Source organism: Felis catus, chromosome D4 (genome assembly GCF_018350175.1).
Source record: "Felis catus isolate Fca126 chromosome D4, F.catus_Fca126_mat1.0, whole genome shotgun sequence".
Lineage (NCBI taxonomy): Eukaryota > Metazoa > Chordata > Mammalia > Carnivora > Felidae > Felis > Felis catus.
The window spans coordinates 59,781,089-59,808,998 of record NC_058380.1 but is presented as its reverse complement, the minus strand read 5'-3'; the positions used below and the strand labels follow the sequence as shown (position 1 = coordinate 59,808,998).

The following is a 27,910-nucleotide window of genomic DNA, read 5'->3' as shown; positions in this document are numbered from 1 at the left end:
TTTGCCCCCTCCCCTGTTCACGCTCTGTCTCTCTCTCTCAAAAATAAACAAACATTAAAAACTTTTTAAAACTTAATCACAGGATTAATTCATATAGGTATCATCCAGAAGACAATATGGTCTTCCACTTCTATCTCTCCATTTTGACTCTCCTTTTGACTCAGACGTTTTACCTCAGATAACTTTGACCACATGAAATGTTTTGGCTCTGTGCTTAATAAAATATGAAAGTCAGAATTATGGCAACATTAAAAATTTTTTTGTTGAGAAAGCAAACTTAAATAATGCACCTATACAAAAAAACATGATGATCACCCAAAGTCCATAGTTTACGTTAGGGTTTGCTCTTGGTGTTGCACATTCTGTGGGTTTGGACAAATGTCTAATGACATGTATCTACCATATAGTATCATACAAAGTCTTTTCACTGTTCTAAAATCCTCTGTGTTCTGCCTATTCATCCCTCCCTCTCCCCAATCCTTGGAAACCACTGATCTTTTATTGTCTACATAATTTTGCCTTTCAAAATGTCACACAGTTGGAATCATATAACATGTGATCTTTTCAAATAGGAATCTTTCACTTATTAATATGTACCATGGCTTGGTAGTTCCTTTCATTTTAGTGCTGAATTGTAGCCCATTGTCTGGATGTATTAAAGATTATTTATCCATTCACCTACTGAAGGGCTCTTGGTCACTTCTATATTTTGGCAATTATGTATAAAGCTGCTACAAACATCCATGTGCACGTTTTTGTGTGCACATAAGTTTTCAGTGCATGTGGGTAAATACCAAGCAGGGTGACTGCTGGATCATATGGTAAGAGTACCATTTGTATTCCCACCAGCAGTGAATGAGAGTTCCTGCCAGTTCACACCCTTGTCGGCATTTGGTATTGTCAGCATTCTGAATTTTGGCCATTCTAATATTTTAACGTACAGTAGTTGTTTTGATCGTTGTTTTAATGTGCATTTTCCTGATGACATATACTATAGAGCATGTTTTCATTTGCTTATTTGCCATTTGTATATCTTCTCTGTGAGATGCCTATTAAGGTCTTTGGTTCATTTTTAAATCGGATTATTTGTTTTCTCATTGTTGAATTTTAAGAGTTCTTTGTATACTTTGAATAACAGTCTGTTTCAGATGTGTCTTTTGCAAATATTTTCTCCTAGTGTGTGGCTTGTCTTTTCACTCTCTTGACAGAGTCTTTTGCAGATTAAAACGTTTTAATTTTAATGAAGTCCAGCTTATCAATCTTTCCTTCATGGTTCGTGTCTTTGGTGTCATATCTAAACAAATCTTCACCACTTAACTATAGAAAACCAACTAGTGGTTATCAGAGGGGAAGTGGGTAGGGGGATGGGTGAAACAGATGAAGGAGATTAAGAGTACACTTTTCATGATGAGCACTGAGTAATGTATAGAATTGTTCAATCACTATACTGTATACTTGAAATAATATAACACTATGTTGCCCACACTGAAATTAAAATAAATATATATACATACCTCCATACAAACATACATTCATGCATAAATTCACTACCAGTCTCAAATAATTGGTAATGCCAAATAATAACAATAACTAATTTAATTAAAAAAATAAAAAGTCATCACCAAACCCAAGTTAATCTAAATTTTCTCTGATTTCACCTTCTAGGAATTTCATAGTTTTGCATTTGACATTTAGGTCTGTGACTCATTTTAAGTTAATATTTAGGAAAGTCTGTGTCTAGACTCATTTTTTTTTTCCGCATGTGGATGTCCAGTTGTTCCAGCACCATTTGTTAAAAAGAAAATATTTGCTCCATTGTATTGCCTTTGCCCCTCTGTCAAAGATAAGCTGACTCTATTTATGTTGGTCTATTTCTTAGCTCTCTATCCTGTCCATTGATTCACTTGTCTATATTGGCAACATCACACCATCATGATTAGGGTAGCTTTGTAGTAAGTTGAAATCGAGTAGTGTCAGTCCTCCAACTTTCTTCTTTTCCTTTAATATATTGTTGGCTATTATGAGTCTTCTGCTCTCCCTATAAACTCTAGAACCAGTTTGTCAGTATCCACAAAATAACCCCCTAGTTTTGATTGAGATGCCCTGAATTCCAATATAGATCAATCCCAATACATGTAGATCAAGTTGGGAAGTACTGATATCTTGACAATACTGAATCTTTCCATCCACACATATGGAATATCTCTCCACGTATTTAGTTCTTCTTTGATTTCTTTTAACACAGGTTTGTAGTTTTCCTCATATAGATCTTTGTGCATATTTTATTAGATTTACATTTAAGTATTCCTTTTGGGGGGTTGCTATTGTAAATGATAGTTTCTTTAATTTCAAATTCCTCTTGTTCAATGCTGATACATAGAAAAGCAATTGACTTTTGTAGGTTAACCTTGTACCTTGCAATCTTGCTATAACTGCTTATTAGTTCCAGGAGTTGGGTTATTTTCAAGATTTTATTTTTAAGTAATCTCTGCACCCAACATGGGGCTCGAACTTAAAACTTTGAGATCAAGAGTCACACGTGCTATCAACTAAACCAGCCAGATGCCCCTTCAGGAGTTTTCTGCTGATTCTTTTGGATTTTCTACATACACAATCATGTCATCTGTGAACAAAGACATTTTTACTTCTTCTTTCCCTATCAGTATATCTTTTATTTCCTTTTCTTGTCTTATTACCTAGCTAGGATTTCCTAAGTAAATGCTGAGTGATGAGGGGAAACAGTCTTGCCTTTTTCCTGAGTTTAGTAGGAAAGTTTCTAATTTCTCACCATAAAGTATGATGCTAGCTGTAGATTTTTTTGTTCATATTTTTTATCAGATTGAGAAAGTTCCCCTGTATGCCTAGGTTATTGAAAAAAATTATCATGAACTGGTGTTGAATTTTGTTAAATGTTTTTCCTGCATCTCTTGATACGATCATGGGATTTTTCTTCTTTCGGCTGTTGATGTGATTGATTACGTTAATTGCTTTTTTAATATTGTACCAGGTTTGCATACCTGAGATAAATCCAACTCAGTTGTGGTGTATAATTCTTTTTATACATTGCTGGATTTGATTTGCTCCATTCCATTGTAATTCTTTAGATCCACTTGTCTCCAATTTCAGGGACAATGGTTTGTGCCATGACTTCTCTTATGGATCTAAGAACTGTTGAGTTTCAGTTTGTTCAGATTTTTACTTGTTAGGATGGACTGGCATCTTGTAAGCTCTTTACATGGAACTGACAACCGGAAGTCTCCATAAATAATTCAATTATATTTATTAGTTATTCACCATGTGGGTAAAAGTGTCCTTGGAGTAAAAATGGTGGTCAAAAAAATGTACTTCTTTTATTTACAGACTCAATTTTGACCCAGCTTTTAAAGAATAAGCCCTGCCCTAACCCCATCCCACTTATAAAATAGGAAAGGGTTTGCTTGGCTCTACTTACAAGGTACAGGCATATGAAAGCCAACACAGTGGTTCCAATCATTCTGCTTGGGAACTGAAAGCAGGGGTCCCACTCATACACCCTGGTTTGGAACCAGGACTTTTTAGTCTCCCTGTGAATGAATAAGTAACAGAAAAGAGAGGCTGTGGTTGGTAAACAAATGCCCAATTCTTCTGAAAATAACCTCTGCTTCATCTTAGAATTTAGTGAAGAAAAAGAACATCCTGGTAGATTCCAGTTTTCATTCTCCCCTTATTCTTAAGAACAGAGACTCAGTTTTATTCAGTACAGCAATTCACCAAACTAAAGGGCTATGGTTCCTGATCTCTCTTACAGCTAGAGTGACTAAGATTAAGCACAGGCCAATCAGATGTCACCAGATGTGGCAGTTTGGAGGAGGGTGCTGAGGTATAATTCACGCAGCTGGGAGGGACCCCATTGCCCTCTTTCTTTTCTCCTGCCTGCTGTCTGAAACGCAGACATGGTGGCTGATCCAAGCTGGAGTCCACCCCAGCATCCGTCTTGGACCGTGGACAGCCTTCATGATGACAGTTACTAAGAGCTGGAGCAGAAAGACAGATGACCAGTAAGTTCCCGTGGTGGGCAGTTCAGGGTCAGTATGAACTACCTGCCTCCAGAATTCTTTTATATGAGAAAGAAATAAATCTCCCTCTTGTGTGTCCCACTGTTATTTTGCATTTTCTGCTACATGTAACTCAATGTACTTCTAACCAAAGTACTAGCTTTGCCATTGTATGACCCTGGATTAGACACATCCCTTTTGTGGGGCTTATCCCCTTGTACACAGTGGCAGTGGCAGGGATAGGGTTGATCACTGCTTTTGCTTGGCCATGAGCTATGGTCCCCTGGTATTGGTAACAGCCCCTGCACTGTTTCTCTGGAAACCTGCTCCCTCCCCTCAGTCCTACTGCTTAAGTGAGGCTGAACAACTTCCTAGTTCCAAAGATGAACATATGACAGGCTTAACGATCCATTTATTCTAATCACCTAGCCACAGTAACTGGTTCTGGGAATGCATGTGGTCTGATGCGACTCCATGAAACCCACTCATAGGAGTTTGGTTTGAATTACTAGAAAGGAAAGTTTCTCTTTCCTGTGATCTTAAACCAGGAGGGTACAAGCTTAGAGATTCTGAGGGCCACCACGGGGAGGAAGCCCACCTAACTACAGGTCTAACACAGATCAAAGCAGAGCTAAGAGAAAATGAGGAAACCAGCCCTGGTTCTGATATCAGTGAAGCCACTGGATCCATCTGCATCGGAACCGACCACTTCTGGAGTTTTTAATTATGAAAGGCCACACGTTTGCTTTTTCTCTTTAATCTAGTTTGAGCTGAGTTTCTGTCATCAGCAAACAAGAGTCCTGACTAATGTGCCCACCCAGTCATCTCAGGGTCTCCCGCACTGTCCGGGCTCATCAACACTGGCACAAATACCTGGGGGGGGGGGGGGAGGAGGAAGGAGGGAGGGGGCCGGGGAGGGGGGAATGAAGCACACGGGGGCTTACTGCAGGGGGGCCTTCCTCAGGAGCCGCTTGACATGCTCCGCCTGGTGAACTTCCAGGAAAGGCTTTTCTTCCTGTGAGAAAACAGAGAGGTGTATGCTGGGGCTCACAGATCCTTGTTAGGGTTTCGGTCCCTTTGACGGGTTATCGTCACAGAGGGCAGGAATCTGGGTAAAGCTGCTCTTTTAGATTGAGCACAGTGGTTAAGAGAGAGCCTCGACAACCAAACTCTCTGGCTCCAGGTCTGGCTCCGCTCCAGACTGGCGACATGACCTCGGGCAACACAACTCACCTTTCTCGGTCCACGTCTCTTCATGCAGAATGGGAGAAGTAAAAATAGCGCCTGCCTCACGCAGCTGCTGTGAAGACTAGACCTGCCAGTGCACACATGGTGCTCATACTCAGTACTCACCATCTGCAGCTCCCAGCCCAGGTGGACCCTCAGCGACTTGACAAACATGTGAAGGAAGCGGCCCAGCAGGAAGGCCAGGCACAGCAGTGACGGCCAGTAGAACATGACGGTCTCGTACTTCCCCAAAAACTGCAACAGAAGCAGAGCATGGAGCCCAGGCTCTAGGCGGGGCAGGGCCAGGCTGCCCGGGAAGCTGTGGACAGGAATCTGCCTGCCAGGCCCACTCTCACCAAGCCCACCTTCCCAGGGCTTGGCGGTCAATGATCGATGTTCTGCTCCCCCAGCCCCACACCACCGCCTGAGCAGTGGGCCTAGAGTCCAGCAGCCCCGGGTGTGAATCCCAGTGCCCCCATTTTTTAAAAATTTATTTATTGTTTAATTTACATCCAAGTTAGCATATGGTGCAAGAATGATTTCAGGAGTAGATTCCTTAATGCCCCTTACCCATTTAGATGATCACCCCGCCCACAACCCCTCTAGCAACCCATTTTGTTTTATAAGAAGGGCTTTCACAGCTTTTTCTGATTAGTTATTAAATGATGCTTTTGGAAAATATATACGACAGAGAGAAGGAGAGAAAGAGGGGTGAGGAGGGGAGACAGAGCAGAGGGTTGCAGATGAGAGAGAGGGAGAGACATGTGGAGAGAAGGAGAAACAGAGAGGAAGGAAGGAAGGAAGGAAGGAAGGAAGGAAGGAAGGAAGGAAAGAAGGGAGGGAGGAAGGGAGGGATGAAAGAAGGGAGGAAGGAAGGAACGAAGGAAGGAAGGAAGGAAGGAAGGAAGGGAGGAAGGGAGGGAGAGAGGGAGGGAGGGAGGAAAGAAGGGAGGAAGGGAGGAAGGAAGGGAGGGAGGGAAGAAGGAAGGAAGGGAGGGAGAAAGAAGGAAGGAAGGAAGGAAGGAAGGAAGGAAGGAAGGAAGGAAGGAAAGAAGGGATGAAGGAAGGGAGGGAGGAAGGGAGAGAGGGAGGAAAGAAGGGAGGAAGGGAGGAAGGAAGGAAAGAAGGAAGGAAGGAAGGGAGGGAGGAAAGAAGGGAGGAAGGAAGGAAAGAAGGGAGGAAGAAAGGGAGGGAGGGAAGAAGGAAGGAAGGGAGGGAGGAAAGAAGGAAGGAAGGAAGGAAGGAAGGAAGGAAGGAAGGAAGGAAGGAAGGAAAGAAGGGATGAAGGAAGGGAGGGAGGAAGGGAGAGAGGGAGGAAAGAAGGGAGGAAGGAAGGGAGGAAGGAAGGGAGGGAGGAAGGGAGGGAGGAAGGGAGGGAGGAAGGGAGGGAGGGAGGAAAGAAGGCAGGAAGAAAGGAAGGAAGGAAGGAAGGAAGGAAGGAAGGAAGGAAGGAAGGGAGGAAGGAAGGAAGGGAGGAAAGAAGGAAGGGAGGAAAGAAGGGAGGAAGGGAGGGAGGGAGGGAGGGAGGGAGGAAGGAAGGAAGGAGGGAAGGAGGGGAGGGAGGAAAGAAGGAAGGAAGGAAGGGAGGGAGGGAAGGAAGGAAGGGAGGGAGGAAAGAATGGAGGAAGGGAGGGAGGAAGGGAGGGAGGGAGGAAGGAAGGGGGAAGGGGGTCCCATAACTGCCATCATGTTGGCAGCAACACAAGTTCCTGGGAATACGGGTCTCTCAAAATGGTGCTCATAGTTTTTCTACAATTTTAGTTCCATTTTAATGAAAAAAAAAAGTGGGTTTTTCACTGTTTTAAGACAAACAATATTGTAACTTATTTTTCACAATTTACTAGTTGGTTTCATGTTTTTTATGTTTCCAGAGTACTTGCCCCCATGGGGTGTAGGGTTTTGATGTTGTGATGTTTGGGTGTGGGACACAGACATGCTGAGATGTGGGGGCTCATATCTCCCCTTCATCTTCCTCTCCAATATATGTTCACCACTTAAACATCAGATATCGCCACTGCCAATATTCCATTGTCTTTCCTCTGTATCTACCCTTACATCTCTATCTGTTATAAATTGATATTATACCAAATACATAGGTCTGTCTAGATCATAATCATCTCCCCATGTGGTTATGAATTATTCGCAAACATCACTTTTAATGCTGCATAACAGTACACTCTTTAGATGAATCAACTTTAAAGTCTCTGCTAATATTAGGACATTTTAGCCTGTTCAACATCTCATTTTTATATCTAATGTTTCCATGAACATTCTTCATTTGAGAACATGAAGTGAAATCTTTATCATTACCTTAGTCTGGGTTCCAGTTCCATGATTTTTAATGAGTAAGTCCCATTAGCCCCTGAGTCTCACTTTCTTACCAGTGAACTGTGGAGGTACTAACACCCTTCAAAGTGCCCTGAAGCACCTTGAACTATGCAGTAGTTAATTTGGGGGACTGAGCCTAGAACACCCAGCACACTGCGGTTCTTAACATTAGTGATTCTGAGCACAGAAGTGAGGCCCTGCCCTCTCTTTCAATTAACCATGAATGTTCTGAAGTTCAAAAGAACCCCAGGAAGATTGGAAGCTCTCCAAGACACCAAAGAAAATGCCTGTGATCTGGAATTTCGGGCACTGTGAGCAGAGTGAAGGAGGGCATCTTTTTGGGCAGAGGTATGCCAGAATATTCTTAATCCCAGCCCAGAGATGCAGAGAGAAGTCCCAGCCCCCAAGTTCATTTTCCAGTCCAGCTCCCCCACTCTCCATCACGCCCTGTAATCCTCCAAGGTTACTCAAGTCTGGGAGAGGTTTTGGCAAGGCTCCTGGCCCAGGTGACCTCCTGGTGCTCCCCCTACCTGCCCAGTAACCCTTATAGATGCCATGTGACTCAGTCTTTCATCTTTTTCCTTTTTCTGGTGTACAAGGTTAAACGGATGAAATAGTTTCCCCCAATTCTGAGGACAATGCATGATAAAGCTGGAATGTTCATCCAGTCTGAGACTTCCATTTTATAGCAGAGAAACTTAAGCTACATGAAGGAGTGGAAAGAAATGAGCTTTGGAGGGTGTCTGGGTGCCTCAGTTGGTTAAGCGTCAACTTCAGTTAGGTCACGATCTCATGGTTTGTGAGTTCGAGCCCCGTGTCGGGCTCTGTGCTGACAGCTGGCAGCCTGGAACCTGCTTCAGATTCTGTGTCTCCCTCTCTCTATGCCCCTCATTAAACATTAACAAAACATTAAAGAAAATTAGGGGTGCCTGCATGGCTCAGTCAGCTAGACATGTGACTCTTGATTTCGGCTCAGGTCATGATCTCACAGTTCGTGAGTTCAAGCCCGACATAGCACTCTGCACTGACAGTGTGGAGCCTGCTTGGGATTCTCTCTCTGCCCCTCCCTCCCTCTCTCTCTCTCTCAAAATAAATGAACAAACTTAAAAAAATTAAAAAAAAAAAAAAAGAAATGAACTTTGTAGTCAACCAGACTTGGTGTCAACTCTCAAATCTGTTATTTCTTAAGAGTTACTTAATAAACTTGGGCCTCAGTTTCCTCACCTGTAGAATAGGTCTGCTGAGAGGTTCCCTACCTCGAGGGGCTACTGTGAACATCAACTGAGAGAACATCTGTCTGTGAATGAGCATCCTGATGAACATAAGATGCTATGCAAATGGAAGCATCATGAATGGCTCCAGCTCTCCTTTCGGTCATACGAAGGAGCTGAGGCCCAGAGAGTGGTAGAGGCTTGTCCAATGTCACGCAGCAAACTGGTCGTGGTGATAGGACTGAATGCTCTAAACATAGTTCAGCAGGGACTCACCTGCCCATGGGGACACTGTATGATGTAAAGGATGGTGACAGCAAACCTGTAGGACAAAAACAAGGCTTGGAGCACTGTGGTCCCTCCCAGCACAGCCCCTGGGAAGAAGCCCAGATCCCATCAGCCTGCAGCTACCTCCTCTTTCCTTACTCCTTGGGAGGGCTGGTTGCCAGGCCTCTGTGTACACTCCACCCAGACTGAGCACCCTATTTGTGCCGAAGTGCACGCACCAAATACACTTAACATGTCCTTGTATAGGACACAATGCTGGAACCCATACAGCGGAGCACAAAGACCCTGAGTGATCTCCTCCTCCCTGCCCTCATGGGACCCCAGAGAGGGAAAGGAATTTGTCCAGAGTCACACCCAGAGCCAGGACCAAGGCTCAGGTCTCCTGACTGGTGTTGACGCTCCTTCTGGTGGGACTGGCCTTGTCTGGAAACACTGCCCTGAGGAATGAGCCTCAAGGCTTTAGTCCCGTGAGACACACACTCCTGGCCATAGTCAAGTTTGATTCATCTCCCAAGATGCACAAGCTGCTGACTGATTCCCACCACCCATTCCTCCCCAGGTCAAAGGTTTGTCAGAGGCCGGAAGATGGTATTACCCCAGGTCTAACCCCGGATATCCTCTCTTTTAATTTTATAAAGCAAGCTGTTTACAAACTTAAGAATGGTAGCCATGGTGTGTCAGGTGCTGGTGAGCCCCCTCCAGTGGCCCACACACTGGGCCGGAGGACCCCTGCCTCACACAAAGTACTGTAGCAGGAGAACCAGCTCAGTAAGGGGGACAGGGGCTAGAAAGCAGAGTGCTCGTGGGAGGGCTCAGTCAGCAAGGATTCCTGGGACCGGCTCCATGCTGGATCTGGGGCCAGTGCTGAGAGCACAGAAATCAACAGGAGGGTCAAGAAGTTCTCCATCTGTGGGGTTGGTGATCCATGAAGGATGAGCATGGATCTGTCAATGGACCAAGTCAGGGAAGATAACCCAGAGGGGAGAATAACAACATATAGGCAAAAAGGCCAGAATGCATGATCCACAAGAGTCCATCTTGTTCTCCAGTGTACTCCCTGGCCCATAGCAGGGATATAACAGCACGTTTGCTGAGTGAATAAGCAGGTGGATGAAGGAACGCAGGAGTCTGGTGTGACTGGAGGTGTGTGCTAGAGACTGTTAGGGATGGACAGACAGGGGAGGCCAGACTGCAGTGGCCCCAAATGCCAAGTTAAGGCACATGGACTTTCTCCTGGGCTCCCAGGGGAGACATGACAGCACAGAGAAGAAGCGTCCAAATGGGTCTCCTACATTCCCCAGTGGGACCATTGGCAGTTGACAGAAAAGAAGTTTTCTACATCCCCGACTTCTGGAATATTCTAACCGCGAGTGGCCTGTGAAGCAGAAAGAATGCCTGACCTCTTGCAGCCTTACATGCAGTCCCAGGGAGAGGCCACTGTGGGACCTGGAACCAGTCACTCCACCTGCCCATCCTGGGCCTCAGTCGCCCTCCAAGGGAAGCTCTCGGGTCACCTCCAGCCCTTTGTCCAGAGTGCAGCCACGGCAAAGGAGTCACAGGAGGGCAGACACGCAGCGTCCGTCTTACCAGATCAGAGAGTAGCTGAAGCCAAGGATGGAGCTGACCAGCCGGAACTCCGACGAGAGGCAGGCAAAGAAGGGGAAGTGAGACAGGCCGACTTCCATGCCTCCAATCAGAAGCACAAAGGCTGGGGGAGACAGGGCCAGAGATCCTGTGAGCTATCTTCTCACAGGCTCGGGGGTGTTGCAACAAAGATACAGGGCTTTACGCCCACTTCCTGTCACAGGTCTCAGGTCCCAAGGAGGTGAGTGGACAAGCCCCAGCTCGGTAAAGAGGAATGGACAAATGTCTTTCATTCTTGCAACAGACCCTTCCTGGGACCTGTTCCATGCCAGGCCCTGGCTAACTATTGAGATGAAGAAGCTTTGGTCCCTGCCCTTGGCTAGCTCACACTGTGATGTGCAGAGACAGGCCCCATAAGTGGACAAACAGCAATCACTGAGACTAAGGCCACCATAGCAACATGAAGAGTGGTGATGTGTGTGTGTGTGTGTGTGTGTGTGTGTGTGTGTACAAAACTTATAACTATCACATACTCTCTAAACAAGGCAGTGATAAGATTCATTCTGCCACTGACTAGCTCTCAGAGGATCTAATAAGATCCAGGAAAACCTACTCATGCAAGAGGATCTTTACAAAGTGCCTGCTTTGAGCTGGGTCTGGGGCCAGGCACTAAGGCTGCAGTTGGAATGAAGAAGTCTCTTGCTTTCTGAGGTGTTTACAGTCCAGTAGAGAAGACAGGGAGGAAGGTGAGTGCTGTGTTAACAGAGGCATATTCAATCTGCTGTGGGGACAAGGAGAGGAAGCCACTGACTTCACCTGGGGTCTGGGTCGGGGAAGGGAAGTGGTGACATACAACAAGGCCAGGAAGTATAAGCAGGAGTTTGTAAGATGGAGAGAAGAAGGGAAGGGAGGGCGTTCCTCACTCAGAGGATGGGAAATGGCTGGTTGGGGCTGGTGAGTATTTAGGTGACCGTGAGGGGTGGGAGGCTGGCAGGGAAGGACGACATAGAAGGAATACTTTCTGTGAGGATGGAAGCCATGACAGTATCATTTTGTAATCTGCCAGAAGTGCCTCTGCCCTAGAAGCAGACAGCAACTAGAATGGCACAACCCACACCTGCAGACAGCATCTACAACAAAGTCAGGTCTCGAGGCCATTTGGTATCAACATCTGAAGTAGGAGGAAGCGGAGGAAGGCCCAAGAACAGAAGAGCCCCAAACTTCCAGGAGATACAAGAGACCAAAGCTGCAATACCCGGACCGAGCCCCCCGTGGAGGCAGACAGGAAGACTCCAAGATGACAAGGACAGGAACACTAGGAGCTGGGAAACAGGGGGTCCAGACAAAAAGGAGAGGCAAGAGGCAGACTCGGAAAGTATGAGGATGTTAGGAAGATACATCTATATAATCACTTCGTGAAAACAAAAGAGAGGAATCTAGAGCCATGAACCAAGAAATGATATTCTGACCCAGCCAGATGCTCAATAGCATCAGTCTTTAGGGAAATGCAAATCAAGACAGTAATTAGATATTACTTCACCTGTACTAAGATGGCTATAACTGTTTTCAAAATAGAAAATAGTGTGTGAGGATGTGCAGAAATTAGAACCCTCACACACTGCAACACTGCAGATCAGGGTCCAGAACAGAGTCCAGAAACAGACCCATACTTATGGAGCCAATCGACGCTGACAAGGGTCCAAAGGCAATTTTGTGGGCAAAGGACAAGTTTCTGAAATAAGCAGTGCTGGAAAAAATGGAAAAACAAAGGCAAAAACAACAACAACAAAAAAAACTTCAATCAATACCTCACACTGTATGCAAAAAATTAACTCAAAATGTATCACAGACCTAAAAGCAAAATATCATAAGACTATAGAACTTCTAGAAAAAACATAGGAGAAAATATAAGTGATCTTGTATTAGGCAAAGATTTCTTCTATGACACCACAAGCATCAGCCATAAAATAAAATGAATAAATTAGATCTCATCAAAATTTTAAGGCAACTTTTCAAAAGAAATTGTTGGTAGAATGAAAAAACAAGCTACAGACTAGGAGCAAATGCAATTCTCACGTCTGATAAAGGACTCGTGTACAGATTAAAGAACTATCAAAACTCAGAAGAAAATAAAAAACCTGATTTTTATAAATAAGGAAAGTGATTTGGACATGTCACTGAAGAGCTATAGGGATAGCAAAAAGCACATCAAAATATGATCAGCATTACCAGTCATGAAAATGCAAATTAAAACCACGATAAGACATCACTACATACCTCTTAAAATGGCTAAGATTAAAAAGACTTTGTCTACTCATTTGGTATTTAGATTCTACATATGGGTGAAATGATATGGTGTTTGTTTTCCTCTGACCTATTTCGCTTGGAATAAATACCCTCTAGATCCATCCATGTTGTTGCAAATGGCAAGATTTCATTCTTTTTATGGCTGAGTAATATTCCATTGTGTGTGTGTGTGTGTGTGTGTGTGTGTGTGTGTGTGTGTATGTGTGTGTGTGTGTATAAAACATCTTCTTTATCCATTCCTCTATCAATGGACACTTAGGTTGCTTATATTTTTGGCTATTGTAAATAATATTGCAATAAACATAGAGTGCTTACATTTTTTCAAATTAGTGTTTAGATTTTTTGTTTTATTTTAGAGAGAGAAAGTGTGAGCAGGGAAGAGGGGCTGAGGGGGGTGAGAGAGAATCTTAAGCAGGCTCCATGCTCTGTGCAGAGCCTGATGCAGGGCTTGATATCACAACTCTGGGATCACAACCTGAGCCAAAATCAAGAGTCAGATGCTCAACTCACCAACCCAGGCGCCCCAACGTTTTCATTTTCTTTGGGTAAATACCTAGTAATGGGATTACTGGGTCATATGGTAGTTCTATTTTTAATTTTTTAGGAACCTCTATATCGTTTTCCACAGTAGCTATACCAGTTTGCATTCCTATTAACAGTGAATGAGAGTCCTTTTTTCTCTACATCCTCACCAACATGTATTCTTTCTTCAACAAACAGCATCAGACCTATGTTTACAGAGAACAAACTGATGGCTGCCACAGGGGGGTGGGGTGGAGGGATGGACAAAATGGGTAAAAGAGACTTCCAGGCTGTCAGTATGGGAATGAATAAGTCAATGAACAAAAAGGCACAGCATAGGGAATATAGTCATTATATACTATTATAATAGTGTTGTACAGTGACAAATTACACCTCCACATTTGTGGTGAGCAGAGCATAACAGAGAGATGTTGAATCACTGTCTTGAACACCTCAAGCTAATTTAACATTGCATGTTAACTCTACTCAAATTTAAAAAAATGTTAGAGAGACTGACAACAACAAAAATGTAAGTAAAAAATAAAAAGATTGACCACGTGTTGCTAAGGAGAGAGAAAAACGGGAAGTCTCACATAAGTGATGGTGGTAATCTAAAATGAAACGATTACTTTGGAAAACAGTTTGACAATTTCTTTAAAAAGTATGATCTAGGGGGCGCCTGGGTGGCTTAGTCGGTTAAGTGTCCAACTTCCGCTCAGGTCGTGATCTCACAGTTCTGAGTTTGAGCCCCGCATAGGGCTCTGTGCTGACAGCTCAGAGCCTGGAGCCTGCTTTGGGTTCTGTGTCTCCCTCTCTCTCTGCCCTTCTCCTGCTCATGCTCTGTCTCTGTCTCTCTCTCAAAATATAAATAAACATTAAAAAAAATTTTTTAAGTATGACCTACTACATGATGTGTACGATCCAGCCATTCCACTCATTACCCAGGAAAAATGGAAGCACAGCTACACACAAATATTTGTACACAAATGTTCATAGCAGCTTTATTTGCAGTAGCCAAAATCTGCAAATAAATCAAATGTCCATCGAGAGATGAATGCGTACACAAATTCTGATTTCTCCATATAGTGGAGTGCCATACAGAAGCAAAAAAGAATGAATTTCTGGCACATGTTAAATGTGTATGAATCTCAAAATAACTACGCTGTGTGAAAGAAGGTCACACCCGTACACACACACACACACACACACACACACACACACACACACGTACATTCTGTATGATCCCATTTATATAAAATTCTGGAAAAAGATCAGTGATGAGGGTAGTGAGGGTAGTGGGAAGGAGAGATTACAAAAGGGGACAAGGAGACTTAAGGGGCTCCTTATCTTGATTGTGGTAATGATTTCATGGATATAAACATTTGTCAAAATTTATCAAATTGTATACATTAAAGAGGTATGTGGTGGTATATCATTTCAGTTTTAATTTGCATTTCCCTAAAGACTAATGAGGCATTGGTAGGTTTTGATCATATAGGTCTGGGGGCCCTGAGAGAGAGCCAGGCTGGACAGAGAGGTTTGGAGTCATTGTATTAGGATGGCTGAATCTGTAAATTAGAGTTGATCCTTCAGGGAGAACATGAGTCATGGGGAATGATGAGACCTCAGGCCAAGGGACAAAGAAGTAAGCATTGTTCTGCGAGGAGGAATCCTAGGGCTTGTTGATATTAAGAAGGCAGCAATGGCTAAGACTTAGGAGAGATTTTTGGAGTAGGTGATGGTGAACCTACTTTCTGAGCCTTTGTTCTAAGTCTAAAGGAGCTCTGAATCTCACTGGGGGAAAGCCCCATAAATAAGCTTTGAGACCTGGTGGGCTAGGCATTTTCCTGGGGCAAGTAACTGGTGGGGAACACTGCTCACAAAGTTTATTTCCTGATCCCAGGGAACCCCAGCCAGGCAGTCTCTGAGAGCAAGACTTACCATGACAAAATTCCCAGCAGGTATGAGGCAGACCTTACCTTGTGCCCACTGAGGGATATGTAAGGGCTGGTACCCTTCTGAGAACAAGAACATGACTTTATTGGCTGTGGCCCCAAAGGCGATTCCATAAGACCATCGGTTACTAAAGGTGCCCACAAAGTCCAGAGGTCTGTGAACAAGAGAAACAGCTTATGAGGCCAGAGAGTGGCTCATTCCCACCAATAGCCTCCAAAATAGCAACCCCACCCTGAGGCGGGATTATCGGGTAGCAAATTGTTCATTTCAGCTGACATTGTCTGAGGCCCTCGGTGCCAATTCTAGGGGTAGGCATGGATTCAGGGTACTGAGGTGAGGAAGACAAAAAAATCTTTGCCCTTGAGGAGCCTTAGGGGAAAGGGTGTGGGGAGGGGGACACAAGCAAGGACACCAATAGCCATGACAACAAAAAAAATGGGATGGGTTTCATTTATGAGAGACACAAGCAGTATGTCTCGAGAGATCAAAATGAAGAGTATGTCCTAGACAGGCTTGGGGAGCCTGCCCCATACCCGGCCCCTGTGAGAGTTCCAAGATCCCTGGGAAGGTCTGGGACTCATTGGCTGTGCTGGTTCCACGCAAGCGTCCCTTCCTGGCCCCAGCTGATTGGACCAGGGGTGACCACCTGACTTTGGATGGGCCAATCAGACGCCCGGTCTCATATAAGGGTTTCACACCCTGAGGACATGAGCCAGTTAGCTGTTAAAATTCTGTTCTGGAAAATCATGGCAAGTTGGAATCAGAGTCAGCGCTAGAGGCAAGTGGAGATTTTAGGGAAGCAGAAATCCTAAGTCATATTATAAAGTCAGACAGCAGAGAGGACAATAGTAAAGTGGTGCTGAGGGGCTCCTGTGACACAAGGAGGCACAAATAAAATCAGTCTCCCAGAGATGCCCATCTGAAAGTTCCAGTTACCATGAGGCCGGCCTTGCCAGTTTCTGTGAAATCTCTGTAACTTTACAAAAATCCTTTCTTTTCCTTTTACATAAACAAACTTTACAGGATAGCTGTTTCTTCTTCTGACCAAAATACTTTGTCTACATCAAAGTAAGCAATCACATTTGGAAAGAAGAGAATACTTTCCCATTGAAATGCCATCTGATGTGGCTTTGATGAAAACTCACGATGGCACTGGGGAGCTACACGTGGAGGTAGGGATCTGGAGGCAGGATCTGGATCTCACCTCATACCCCCTTAGTCTTGCTCATCTTCACTTTCAAGGCTCAGCTCAAGGAGCACCTCTTCCAGGAAGTCCCCGCCCCTGCCATTACTCTGACCACTTCCAGCAGGCCCACCTAGCTCCTGCCTTGCTGTGTCCCCCAAGCACTAAGTGGGCATGTCCGTGTTTTAGCATGCCCCTCTGCATTGTTGCTTGTCTAGGAAACTACAAGCTTCAAGGGGTGGGGACCTAGCACAGAGCCTTGAAAAGAGTAGGTGCTCACTGCATGTTCGTGGACACCCATTTTGTTGAAGTGACCTGCATTCAATCAGTCCTCCCTGTAGTGCCTCAGAAATAAGTGAGACTGTTTACGTATCTTGAAACAGATGGCAAGCCCCGCTCTGCTCATGTCACAGAGACACCGTGGGAGGCAAATGAAGGGCTGCTTGACAAACGGTGGTATGCCACACACGTGAGGGGCTTTTCATGAGTGAGGGGGATGGGCTGGAACTACTCAGAAAAGCAGGGGTTTTGATGGGAAGGTGGCCAGGGAGCAAGCGAGCGGTGCCATTGTCAACTGAATTCAAAGCAGTTTGACATGACCCATACAGAACTCCCACTTCTTAAGAAGCCCTGCACCAGGCCCTGCAAGTCAAATGCCCAGGGCAGAGTCTGCCTCTGTGTCCCAACCAGTGTGGCTCAGACCTGGCAGTTTGGGAGAGGCTGACCCCTCCAACAGGTGATATCCAGGATGAGTCTGCTACTCAGAACTGGCACAGGCGGTCCCTGGACATTGCAGGTGGATTTGTGACCCTGAAGCCCTAGGTCACCACTAGCCTTGTTCCTGACACCGTGGTTTCCTCTCCCTTCTCCAGAGCCCAAGGCTGAGACTTGAACAGGTTTACACACATGAGCCTGCTTAGGCTATTGTGCAGGGGAAATGAGAGTAAATAGGAACCAGACCTCAGTTAAAGCTCTTGTCACCTATTAGCTGTGTGGACTTGGGCACGTCACTCAACCTCTCTGGGCCTGAGTATGTTCATCCATTACATGAGGATAACAACCTCCAGCATGCTACGCTGGCAAGAGTGTTCATCCAAGTAATGCAGGCAAAGCAAATGGTCCAGTGCCTGGGTCACAGTCACCATGTGATAACTGCTATATGCGTTATGATCATGATTATCATCAATCATTGAAAGTGAGGGGGCAGAGATACGAGCAATTAGAGCTTAAGAAAAAATGTGAGAAGGGGTGCAGAGACTCAGAATGGCAGAGCCAGAAACCGGCCCTGAAGGCACCTGGTCCAGCGGGACCTCCCGGTGCCATGCCAGCACGAACGTTTGCTGCTGCCAGTGGCCGACCGAGAACTCTCTTCCTCCTGCTTCCTGAGGCAGCCATAGTGCTGACTTTGGGAAGGCCTTTTCCATAGTGAGCTGAACCTCCTTGAGACGTTTTAATCATATTTGGGCAGCCGTGGGTGCTGAGGCTGCAATGGCTTGGATGGCAATTCTGAACCCCCAGAGCTTGGTTGGGGTGAGGCAGGGAGGGGAAGGAGCGGTGGAGATGAGGCAAGGCTGGGGAGGTAACGGGGTGTTATCCTGGCCTTATAATAGGTGTTGACCCCAAATACAGGGTGCCCCAAGCTGTAGAGATCAGCCTTAGCTCAACTCACATGATGATTCCAAAGCGGTTCCCCAGGAGGTGAGAAGTATCATCTCTCTGCTTACGGTGCTCTCGTCTTTGGAGAAAGGACAAGACCAAAATGATGAAAAGCTACAGGAAGAGAAGATGAGAACGTCAGTGGGCCCTCCCTGAAGGAGGATGTGTGGGTGAGCAGAGGGCTCAGAGTGTCTGTGGCTCCTCAGAGCCCAAAGTCAGGGAGCTAGCTGCACACGCCCTTGAGCTTCCAGAATGCTTTGTACTGAGCTTTCCTCTGTGTTGCCCTGAACAGGTTCAAATTTAGTCTCTCTCACATATTGACTAGAAGAGAGACCCAGCTTCTCCAAGCCTCAGTTTCCTCACCTGTGAAAAGGAGATAACTGTCACACTGCGAATCCTTCTTTCCTTTTTGCTTTTTGAGAATTCAATCATATTCTCAGGCACTTGATGCCCTTTTTCTCTTCCTTTTACTAGAAACTTCCTGAGAACTGTCTACACTTGCTGCCTCTATGTCCTCACCTCTCATTGCTCTTCAACCCCCTAACCTGGCTTCTCCTTCCCATCCATGGAAAGAGCTATGGCCAAAGTCGAAAACTACCATGAATCCACTGGAAACTTCAAGCCCAAATCTGGCTTGATCTCTCAGCCGCATTCCAGTGTTGACCACTTCCTCCTCTGAGAAACACCCTGTTCCCTAGGCTTCCATCAATAGTGCTTTTCTGGGTTTTCTCCATTACCTCTCAGTCTCCTCTGCTGGATTATTCTTTATTCCACCACTAAAGTCGGGATTTCCTCATCATTCAGTCCAAGGATCACTCCTCTTATTAGCAGATCCTCTCACCCATGTCCATGCTTTCAATGGCCACCAATGCCCACAAGACTCAGCTTGACTCTTCAGCCCAGACCTTGTCCATGAGCTCCCCAGCTATTCATCTAACTACAGAGTTGGCACTTCTTAAATTCAGTATGTCTTAAATGGAACTCACGATTTGGCTCCCTGCCCTGTCTTCATCCACCCCAAACCCAGATCTCTTCTGGTTCTCCTTAACTAGTGAATGACAGACACTGCCATCCTTCTGGCCATGCAAGTTAGAAACCCACGTTGTCCTCAACCCCTCCTCTCCCTAACTACTCTATCCAATGCATTAGCTAGTCCTACTGTCTTACTCCCAAACATCTTGAGCTGACCACCACCCATCCAGGATGAGCTAAAATCTGAACCGTCTCCTCTCTGGCCCACCTCCACCTTGATCCCCACAATGCAACAAGAGTGATCATTTCAAAACAGAATACTGATCACATAAGCTCCACGCTGGAAAACTCCAGTTACTTCCCACTGCACTTAGAATGCAGACACCACTCCTTCACACAGAGCCCCAGAGGGCTCCACCTGGCCCAGGCCCACTCACCTCCCAGAAAACTCTACCTCAGCTCTCCACTCCAGCCACGCCAGCCCTCTTGGCTCCTCACACTCTCCGTTCCCCTCCTCCACAGGGCCTTTGCACATGCTCTCCTCTCTGCTTGAAAGGCTCTTGACTACATCTTCCAACAGACCTCAGCTGTCATTGCTTCCTTAGAAGAGCCTTTTTTGAATCCCTAAAAAACCAGTGTCCTTGACTGTTCAGCCGTTAAAAGCCTTCCTCCGCCTGTTTTTTGGTGCATAATATAAGAAAGCAAGTCAAGGAAATTCAGTTGATGTCTCTCTGCTGACCTATTCAGGCCCTTTGGGGAGTCTGTGTATGGGAGGGACCTAATTCCCCTCCTTTCCGCTCCTTGCTCTCCTCTGCCTTTACTTACTGATGGGATGAGGGAGTAATGGAGGAAGAGCTCCATGTCCACTGAGCTGACACAGGTGCCATTTAGCTGCCTCGTTCTGAAAAACAGCCAAAAAACACATTCACATCATCAGTCACTGCCGCAGGCATTGACCCATCAGCACTGAGCATCACTGTCAGGAGTTCAGCTTATTCACCACTAAGATCATCTTATCTTGTTTTCTGAAAGAGAGACAGAGACAGAGACAGAGACAGAGACAGAGAGGCAGAGGGAGAAGGGGGAGGGCCAGACAGAGAGGGAGAGAGAGAATCCTGACACAGGGCTCGATCTCACAACCCTGGGATCACAACCTGAGCTGAAATCAAGAGTCAGATGCTCAACTGACTGAGCTACCCAGGCACCCCAATCATCTGATCTTTGTATTTGTTATTTTATTTTTTAATTTTTATTTATTTTTGAGAGAGAGAGAGAGAGAGAGAGAGAGAGAGAGAGAGAAGACAACAAGTGGAAGAGGGGCAGAGAGAGAGGGAGACACAGAATCCGAAGCAGGCTTCAAAGTTGGACACTCAACAGACTGAGCCACCCAGGCACCAGGAACAAAAAGACTTCTATTTTATTCAGAAGTACTTTGATCATAGTACATGATCATGTACTATGCAACCAGTATCAATTTGAGAAGAACACTGACTCAGTGCCTAGTAAACTCTGTTCTTGCTGCTCAGACTCCAATACACCCTGTCTACGTGCTCACCGGGACCTGCAGACCTGTGCTGACTCTGTCTCCCACCTCTGCAGCACGTCGGCCATCTCCTGGGCCCCATTCCCCTGCCAGCTCCTGCCTTTCCCTCAGAAGTCTCAGGGAAGACCACTCCTCTGGGGAACCCGTGAGCAGGGCATACCCCCACGCCGGAGTTCTTTTAAAACCCCAGTATTCCCCAGTTATGTCTAACCATAGGTCTGAAAGACCCTAGAAGCAGTGGAGAAGGTGCAGGAACTCAGGCCATTAGAAATGTGATAGAACTGTAAGGCTCACACTTCTGCTTTTAGGAAGGTACACTGAGAACATGCATCAGTCTCCCCATCCTATATGAAACCCTCAAAATGATAAAGATGTTATTTTTTAATTTTTTTAAGTTTATTTATTTTGAGAGAGAGAGAGAAAACACATGAGTGGGGAGAGGCAGAGGGAGAGGGAGAGAGAGAATCCCAAGCAGGCTCCATACTGCCAGCACAGAGCCTGATGCGGGGCTCGAACCCATGAACCGTGAGATCATGATCTCAGCTGAAATCAATAGTCAGAAGCCCAAATGACTGGGCCACCCAGGTGCCCCAAGATGTTATTTTTTTTAAAAAAAGAAAGAAAACAGATTTTGAAAGCAAGAAGGGTATCTATTGGGGGCACAGAAACTATGGGAAGACCCCGAATGATGGAGAGCAACTGGGACTAAAACAAAGAGAAAAGGAGTGAGTCAATGAGGCCACAGACTGTGGGGCCACACAACAAAAGGTTCTACACTCACAGTGTAACAGGACAGGGTTGTCAGCAGCCCATGGAATGATGAACTGGGGTCTCACAGAGACCCAACTGTCTTCCCACCCCTGCTGACCAGTCAGAGGCAATAGGTGTTGTCCCCAAGAGTAGTGTATATGGGTCAGAGGTGGGGGGGCAGTGCTCTGGATCACACAGATGGTCCTGCAAGGGGCCAGAAGCTTCAGCTTCCAGACAGCCCCTGAGGCACCCCACCTAGCGGTACCACCTCCATCCCACTGCCCTGACAGCAGACTTAGGACTAGCCACCCTCCACAAAGCGGGTACCCCAGTGGCCAGCTCAGTCACAAAGATGAGCACACAATCAAGAGCCATCAAACATTTGAGGAAAGATAACACCACAAAAGGGAGTCAAAAATTCAAGAAAGAGGAACTTATTCCTGAGGAGATGAAGTTAATATGGAACCTCTCTGAGGTCATTGTTACAGGAAATCCTGTAGAAGCATAAATCTAGGAGCACCTGGGTGGCTCAGTTGGTTAAGATGGGACCCTTGATTTCGGCTCAGGTCATGATTCCAATATCATGGGATCAAGCACTGTATTGGGCTCTGCACTGAGTGTGGAGCCTGCTTAAGATTCTCTCTCTCTCTCTCTCTCTCTCTCTCTCTCTCTCTCCCTTTGCCCCTCTCTCCCACTTGTGCTCTCTCTCTCTCTCAAAATTAATTAAAATTAAAAAAAAATTTTTAAAAAGAAGCATAAATCTATGAGGAAATAGAGGGGTGCAAAAAGCAATAGCAGGCAAAAAAAAAAAAATCCCTGAGCACAGGATTCTAAGTAAATATACATTTAAATAAATATATATCTTTACACATAGATAACATTCTTAGACATACAAGGACTCAAAAGACCTTCTCTGGAAAAAAACAATGGAGGAAATTCTCAAGAAATAAGAAAGAGGACTCTACAACCGAAGCTGGAGGCATCGCAATCCCAGACTTCAAGATGTATTACAAAGCTGTAATCATCAAGACAGTATGGTACTGGCACAAAAAGAGACACTCAGATCAATGGAACAGAATAGAGATCCCAGAAATGGACCCACAAATGTATGGCCAACTAATCTTTAACAAAGCAGGAAAGAATATCCAATGGAACAAAGACAGTCTCTTCAGCAAATGGTGCTGGAAAAACTGGACAGCGACATGCATAAGAATGAATCTGAACCACTTTCTTACACCATACACAAAAATAAACTCAAAATGGATGAAAGACCTCAATGTAAGACAGGAAGCCATCAAAATCCTCAAAGAGAAAGCAGGCAAAAAACCTCTTTGACCTCGGCCACAGCAACTTCTTACTCAACACGTCTCTGGAGGCAAGGGAAAAAAAGCAAAAATGAACTACTGGGACCTCATCAAAATAAAAAGCTTCTGCACAGCAAAGAAAACAATCAGCAAAACTAAAAGGCAACTGACAGAATGGGAGAAGATATTTGCAAATGACATATAAGATAAAGGGCTAGTATCCAAAATCTATAAAGAACTTACCAAACTCAACACCCAAAAAAAAATAATCCAGTGAAGAAATGGGCAAAAGACATGAATAGACATTTTTCCAAAGAAGACATCCAGATGGCCAACCGACACATGAAAAAATGCTCAACATCACTCATCATCAGGGAAATACAGATCAAAACCACAATGAGATACCACCTCACACCTGTCAGAATGGCTAACATTAACAACTCAGGCAACCACAGATGTTGGTGAGGATGAAGAGAAAGAGGATCTCTTTTGCATTGCTGGTAGGAATGCAAACTGGTACAGCCACTCTGGAGAACAGTATAGCAGTTCCTCAAAAAACTAAAAATAGAACTACCCTATGACCCAGCAATTGCACTATGAGGTATTTATCCAAGAGATATAGGTGTGCTGTTTCGAAGGGACACATGCACCCCATGTTTACAGCAGCACTATCAACAATAGCCAAATTATGGAAAGAGCCCAAATGTCCATCGACAGATGAATGAATAAAGAAGATGCGGTATATATATACAATGGGGTATTACTCAGCAATCAAAAAGAATGAAATCTTACCATTTGCAACTATGTGGATGGAACTGGAGGGTATTATGCTAAATAAAATTAGTCAGAAAAAGACAAATGTCATACGACCTCACTCATATGAGGAATTTAAGATACAAAACAGATGAACATAAGGGAAGGGAAGCAAATATAATATGAAAACGGGGGGGGGGGGAACAAAACATAAGAGACTCTTAAATATAGAGAACAAACAGAGGGTTGCTAGAGGGGCTGTGGGGGGGGGGGATGGACTAAATGGGTAAGGGGCTTAAGGAATCTACTCCTGAAATCATTGTTGCACCATATGCTAACTAACTTGGATGTAAGTTTAAAAAATTAATTAATTAATTAATTAATTTTTAAAAAAGAAAGAAAGAAAGGAGTCTAGGAAGAAGAAGGATGTAAGGCAACAGCCAACACAGAAATGAGTAAAATATCTTGTTAAATATCTAGGTAAGTAGTCATTGTGAAACAAAATGTGTGAAATGCCAATTTGGAGGTAAAATCCCATGGGGGAAGGGGCGAGCTGAGGCCAGGTGTGGATGCAGAGAGAACAGCAGGATCACATTCTCCTGTTTAGCAGGATGATGGAGAAACCTGTTTTCTCTTTCTGGGCTTTATAAGAAAAATGCAGTTCTAGGTAAGTATGTTAAAAGCACACAGGGAATTGCCGGAGGAATACAAATACAGTGTAAAACGTACATTAAAGAGTATCTATGAAAAAAAGAAAATTCAATCGCTCCAACAAACTACAGGAAGAGAAAAAAATAAAATTGAGACTAGAAGAGAAACACCACAAGAACAAAAATGTCCAAAGAATAGTAAGCCACTAACAAAGACGAGATACAAATGCGTGATAAGTTCTTGGGGCGCCTGGGTGGCTCAGTCGATTAAGCAGCTGACTTCAGCTCAGGTCACGATCTCGCGGTCCGTGAGTTCGAGCCCCGCGTCGGGCTCTGGGCTGATGGCTCAGAGCCTGGAGCCTGTTTCCGATTCTGTGTCTCCCTCTCTCTCTGCCCCTCCCCCGTTCATGCTCTGTCTCTCTCTGTCTCAAAAATAAATAAAACGTTAAAAAAAAATTTAAAAAAAACAACAAATGCATGATAAGTTCTTAAAATTGCAACTAGTAATAACAGTAGAAATTAAGATAAAGTGTTGTCTTATCTATTAAATTGAGAATTATTGAAATACTACCTAGCATTACTGAAGATTAAAACAAGTTAGTATCCATTTCCTGGTAGTAAGAGTATAAACTGGTATAAACATTCTGAGGATTAATTTTGCAACATATACATGAAGAACTTTTCAAAATATGGCAATTCCACATTAAGGAATCCTACTTCTGAAAAATATAAGCTAGGGAAATACTCAGAGAGGTGCCTAAAGATATGTACTAGAATGCCCAGATTCTTGCTCTCTTTCTCTCTCTCTATCCCTCACTCTGTCACACACTCTGTGTGTGTATAATGTTTGAAATGTAATATACGCTCATTGTAAAACACTCAAAATGTCTACCAATGTATAAAGTAGTAAATAAAAGTCCCTTCTCCTTCCATAACTATGCGTGTTTATAACCTCTATAATTTTAAGCAAAAATGGGATCTGACTAAACTTGATTTCTTCAATCAAGGAAAGAAAATGCATTTACTAAAGAAAGGAAATCTCTGTGTGGGTATAACAGGTCCGTCAGACTCCTCTGGATGGGTGACTGCCTGTGCAGAGTCACCGCCTGGTCTGCGTCCTGCTGGCAGGGGTGGAGAGTGGGCAGCAGCTGGAAACAGGTGAGCTCCAGGAGGGTGGACAGTGCTGCCCTCTAAGGGGCCCCAGCTGCATAGTCTGAAACCCCTGGGCTGCACTTCCTCTCCAGCAGCCACTGCAGTGAGCATATGAAACATACTGCAGTCAACCCAAGTTCAAAAGCCACTGAGGCCCCTTCCCTGGTCTTTACTACTCATGCTGCTTCCTGGTGGGTCCAGGGCTGGTGGGGCAGGAATGCTGAAGGGTGGACAACACCTACAGGGCAGCCCCGAGACAAAACCCCCAAACGCAGAAGATCTGCTTTCCATGGATGATGCCTTGGAAATGTGTTTATGATATACCATAAAGTGAAAGAAAATTCTTTCTTGATCCCAAGTTGTGAAGAGTGGTCATCTCTGGGCAGTGGCATTTGAGGTCATTCGACTGACTTTTTATGATTTTTTCTGAATTGCAGTACACAGAGATATGCGGCTTGACAGCTGTGTCCATCTATTGGGAGAGCTTAGAACAGTGCCTGGCACAAAGTAGAGGCAATAAACACGTGCTGAATGAATGAACAGGTCGCTCTGTAATCAGGGAAAGACTAAAGGTAGTTCCTAAGCCATAAAACACCATTCTGAGGTAAAGAAGGGTGTGAAACCAGCATAAAGTGAAAACATGTATGGTTTGGGGTGGTACAAATTACACATCTTTCATTAGTTAAAAGATTCCTTTTTGAAAAATGTTTATTTTTGAGAGAGCGAGAGAGGGCGCACGAGCTAGTGGGGGAGGGGCAGAGAGAGAAGAAGACAGAGAATCCGAAGCAGGCTCTGTCTGTGCTGATAGCAGAGAGCCTTACATGAGGCTCCAACTCACGAGCTGGGAGATTCTGACCTGAGCCAAAGTCAGATGCTTAACCAACTGAGACACCCAGGTGCCCTTCATTAATTAAAATACTACTTAATTAATAAAATGCTGTGATGGCCAATCTGAGGTGTGCTATACAGCTGGTGCATCTAGATGACGGGTCATCTGAATTCCCAGCTCCTGTCTCCAACACCCCCCTACTGATCCCCTGCCTGTGGCGGGGGCGTCTCTGCCCCACAATCCTTTTGCTTCCTTTGGCCCCAACATTATCCTTCCATAGTCGTAAGTTAAACATATGATAACAGCTTTCCTTAATGGATGTCACTTTAATATGTGTCACTATGGCCTAGGAATTCTGCCATTTTAGATTCTCTAATTCTTGCACGAATCTCGTGAGGCAGGTTGTGTTATCTCCTTTGTAAAACAAGGAACTGAAGCCAGGAGAGGTTTCACACCCCACAGACTCATCTCTGATTCCTAAGGTCAGCCCAGTGCCTGGCACGGAGAGGCTCAGGAATGTCTGCTGAGAGGCAGACAAACCCTAAGAGGCTCTTAAATACAGGGAACAAACTGAGGGTTGATGGAGGGAGGTGGGTAGGGGATGGGCTAACTGGGTGACGGGCATTAAGGAAGACACTTATTGGGATGAGCACTGGGTGTTATATGTAACTGTTGAATCACTAAATTCTACTTCTGAAGCCAATACTACACTATAAGTTAACTAACTTGAACTTAAATTTAAAAAAAACACACATTCAGGGGCACCTGGGTGGCTCAGTCAGTTGAGTGCCCGACTTCAGCTCAGGTCATGATCTCACTATTCGTGAGTTCGAGCCCCACATTGGGCTCTGTGCTGACAGCTCAGAGCCTGGAGCCTGCTTCAGATTCTGTGTCTCCCTCTCTCTCGGCCCCTCCCCTGCTCATGCTCTGTCTCTCTCTGTCTCTCAATAATAAATAAACATTAAAAAAAATTAAAAAAAAAAAAACATTCCAAGGGAACTTCCCTGAGGAAACTGAGGCCCAGAGAGGGCCAGTGAGCAGAAAAAGTCAGGACGCCCAGGACTATTTCAGGTGAAACTCAGTGAGTTCAGGCACCTTGTGGGCAGGCAGCTGCAGGACCTTGGTGCTCAGCACAGAGAAGGATTAGGGAAGGAGGAAGAGGTGTGTGTGCATGTATGTTGCATGTGTTTGTGTGTGTGTGGGTGCCTGCCTGTCCTGTGACACCTCCAGCAATGCAGTAGTCTGTGTGTTGGGCTGTCCACTCCTGGGCCACCCTGACCCACCTCTGGGAATCTCATCAATCCCCTGGTGCCCAGCCTCCTTGCCATCCTGCCTGAGAGTTCCAGGCAGATGTAATAGTGTGCTCAGGCTGGCTTGAATCACCTTATCAGGAATTTCGCAGGCCCATTGTGAAACACCAGCATTGTTAAAAACTAAATTATGTAAACTTATAATTAAATAAGTTATACTAAAAAGAAAGGTAGCAAAGATTCAAAACCCATCACTTTTTTTTTTTTATTTTGGTGATGTCTTTATTTTTTTTTTCAATATATGAAATTTATTGTCAAATTGGCTTCCATACAACACCCAGTGCTCATCCCAGAAGGTGCCCTCCTCAATACCCATCACCACCCTCCCCTCCCTCCCACCTCCCATCAACC

The 27,910-nt window shown here is 44.9% G+C and overlaps 1 protein-coding gene across 3 annotated transcripts in view; it reads right to left on the bottom strand.

Moving 5' to 3' along the window:
• Positions 1-27,910, bottom strand: part of LOC102901088 (stimulated by retinoic acid gene 6 protein-like) — a 64,656-nt gene that overhangs the window by 18,348 nt on the left and 18,398 nt on the right. For 2 of the 3 annotated variants that reach the window (XM_045043022.1, XM_023242469.2), the window contains 8 exons: positions 20,094-20,169; positions 18,310-18,410; positions 15,481-15,611; positions 10,676-10,796; positions 9,077-9,122; positions 5,388-5,516; positions 4,979-5,049; positions 3,452-3,563 (listed from right to left, as the gene is read on the bottom strand). In XM_045043022.1, coding sequence (XP_044898957.1) covers positions 3,452-3,563; positions 4,979-5,049; positions 5,388-5,516; positions 9,077-9,122; positions 10,676-10,796; positions 15,481-15,611; positions 18,310-18,410; positions 20,094-20,129 — 747 coding nt within the window. In that variant the 5' untranslated portion in view covers positions 20,130-20,169. The remainder of the gene's footprint in view (positions 1-3,451; positions 3,564-4,978; positions 5,050-5,387; positions 5,517-9,076; positions 9,123-10,675; positions 10,797-15,480; positions 15,612-18,309; positions 18,411-20,093; positions 20,170-27,910) is intronic. The other variant, XM_045043023.1, reaches the window with a different exon arrangement.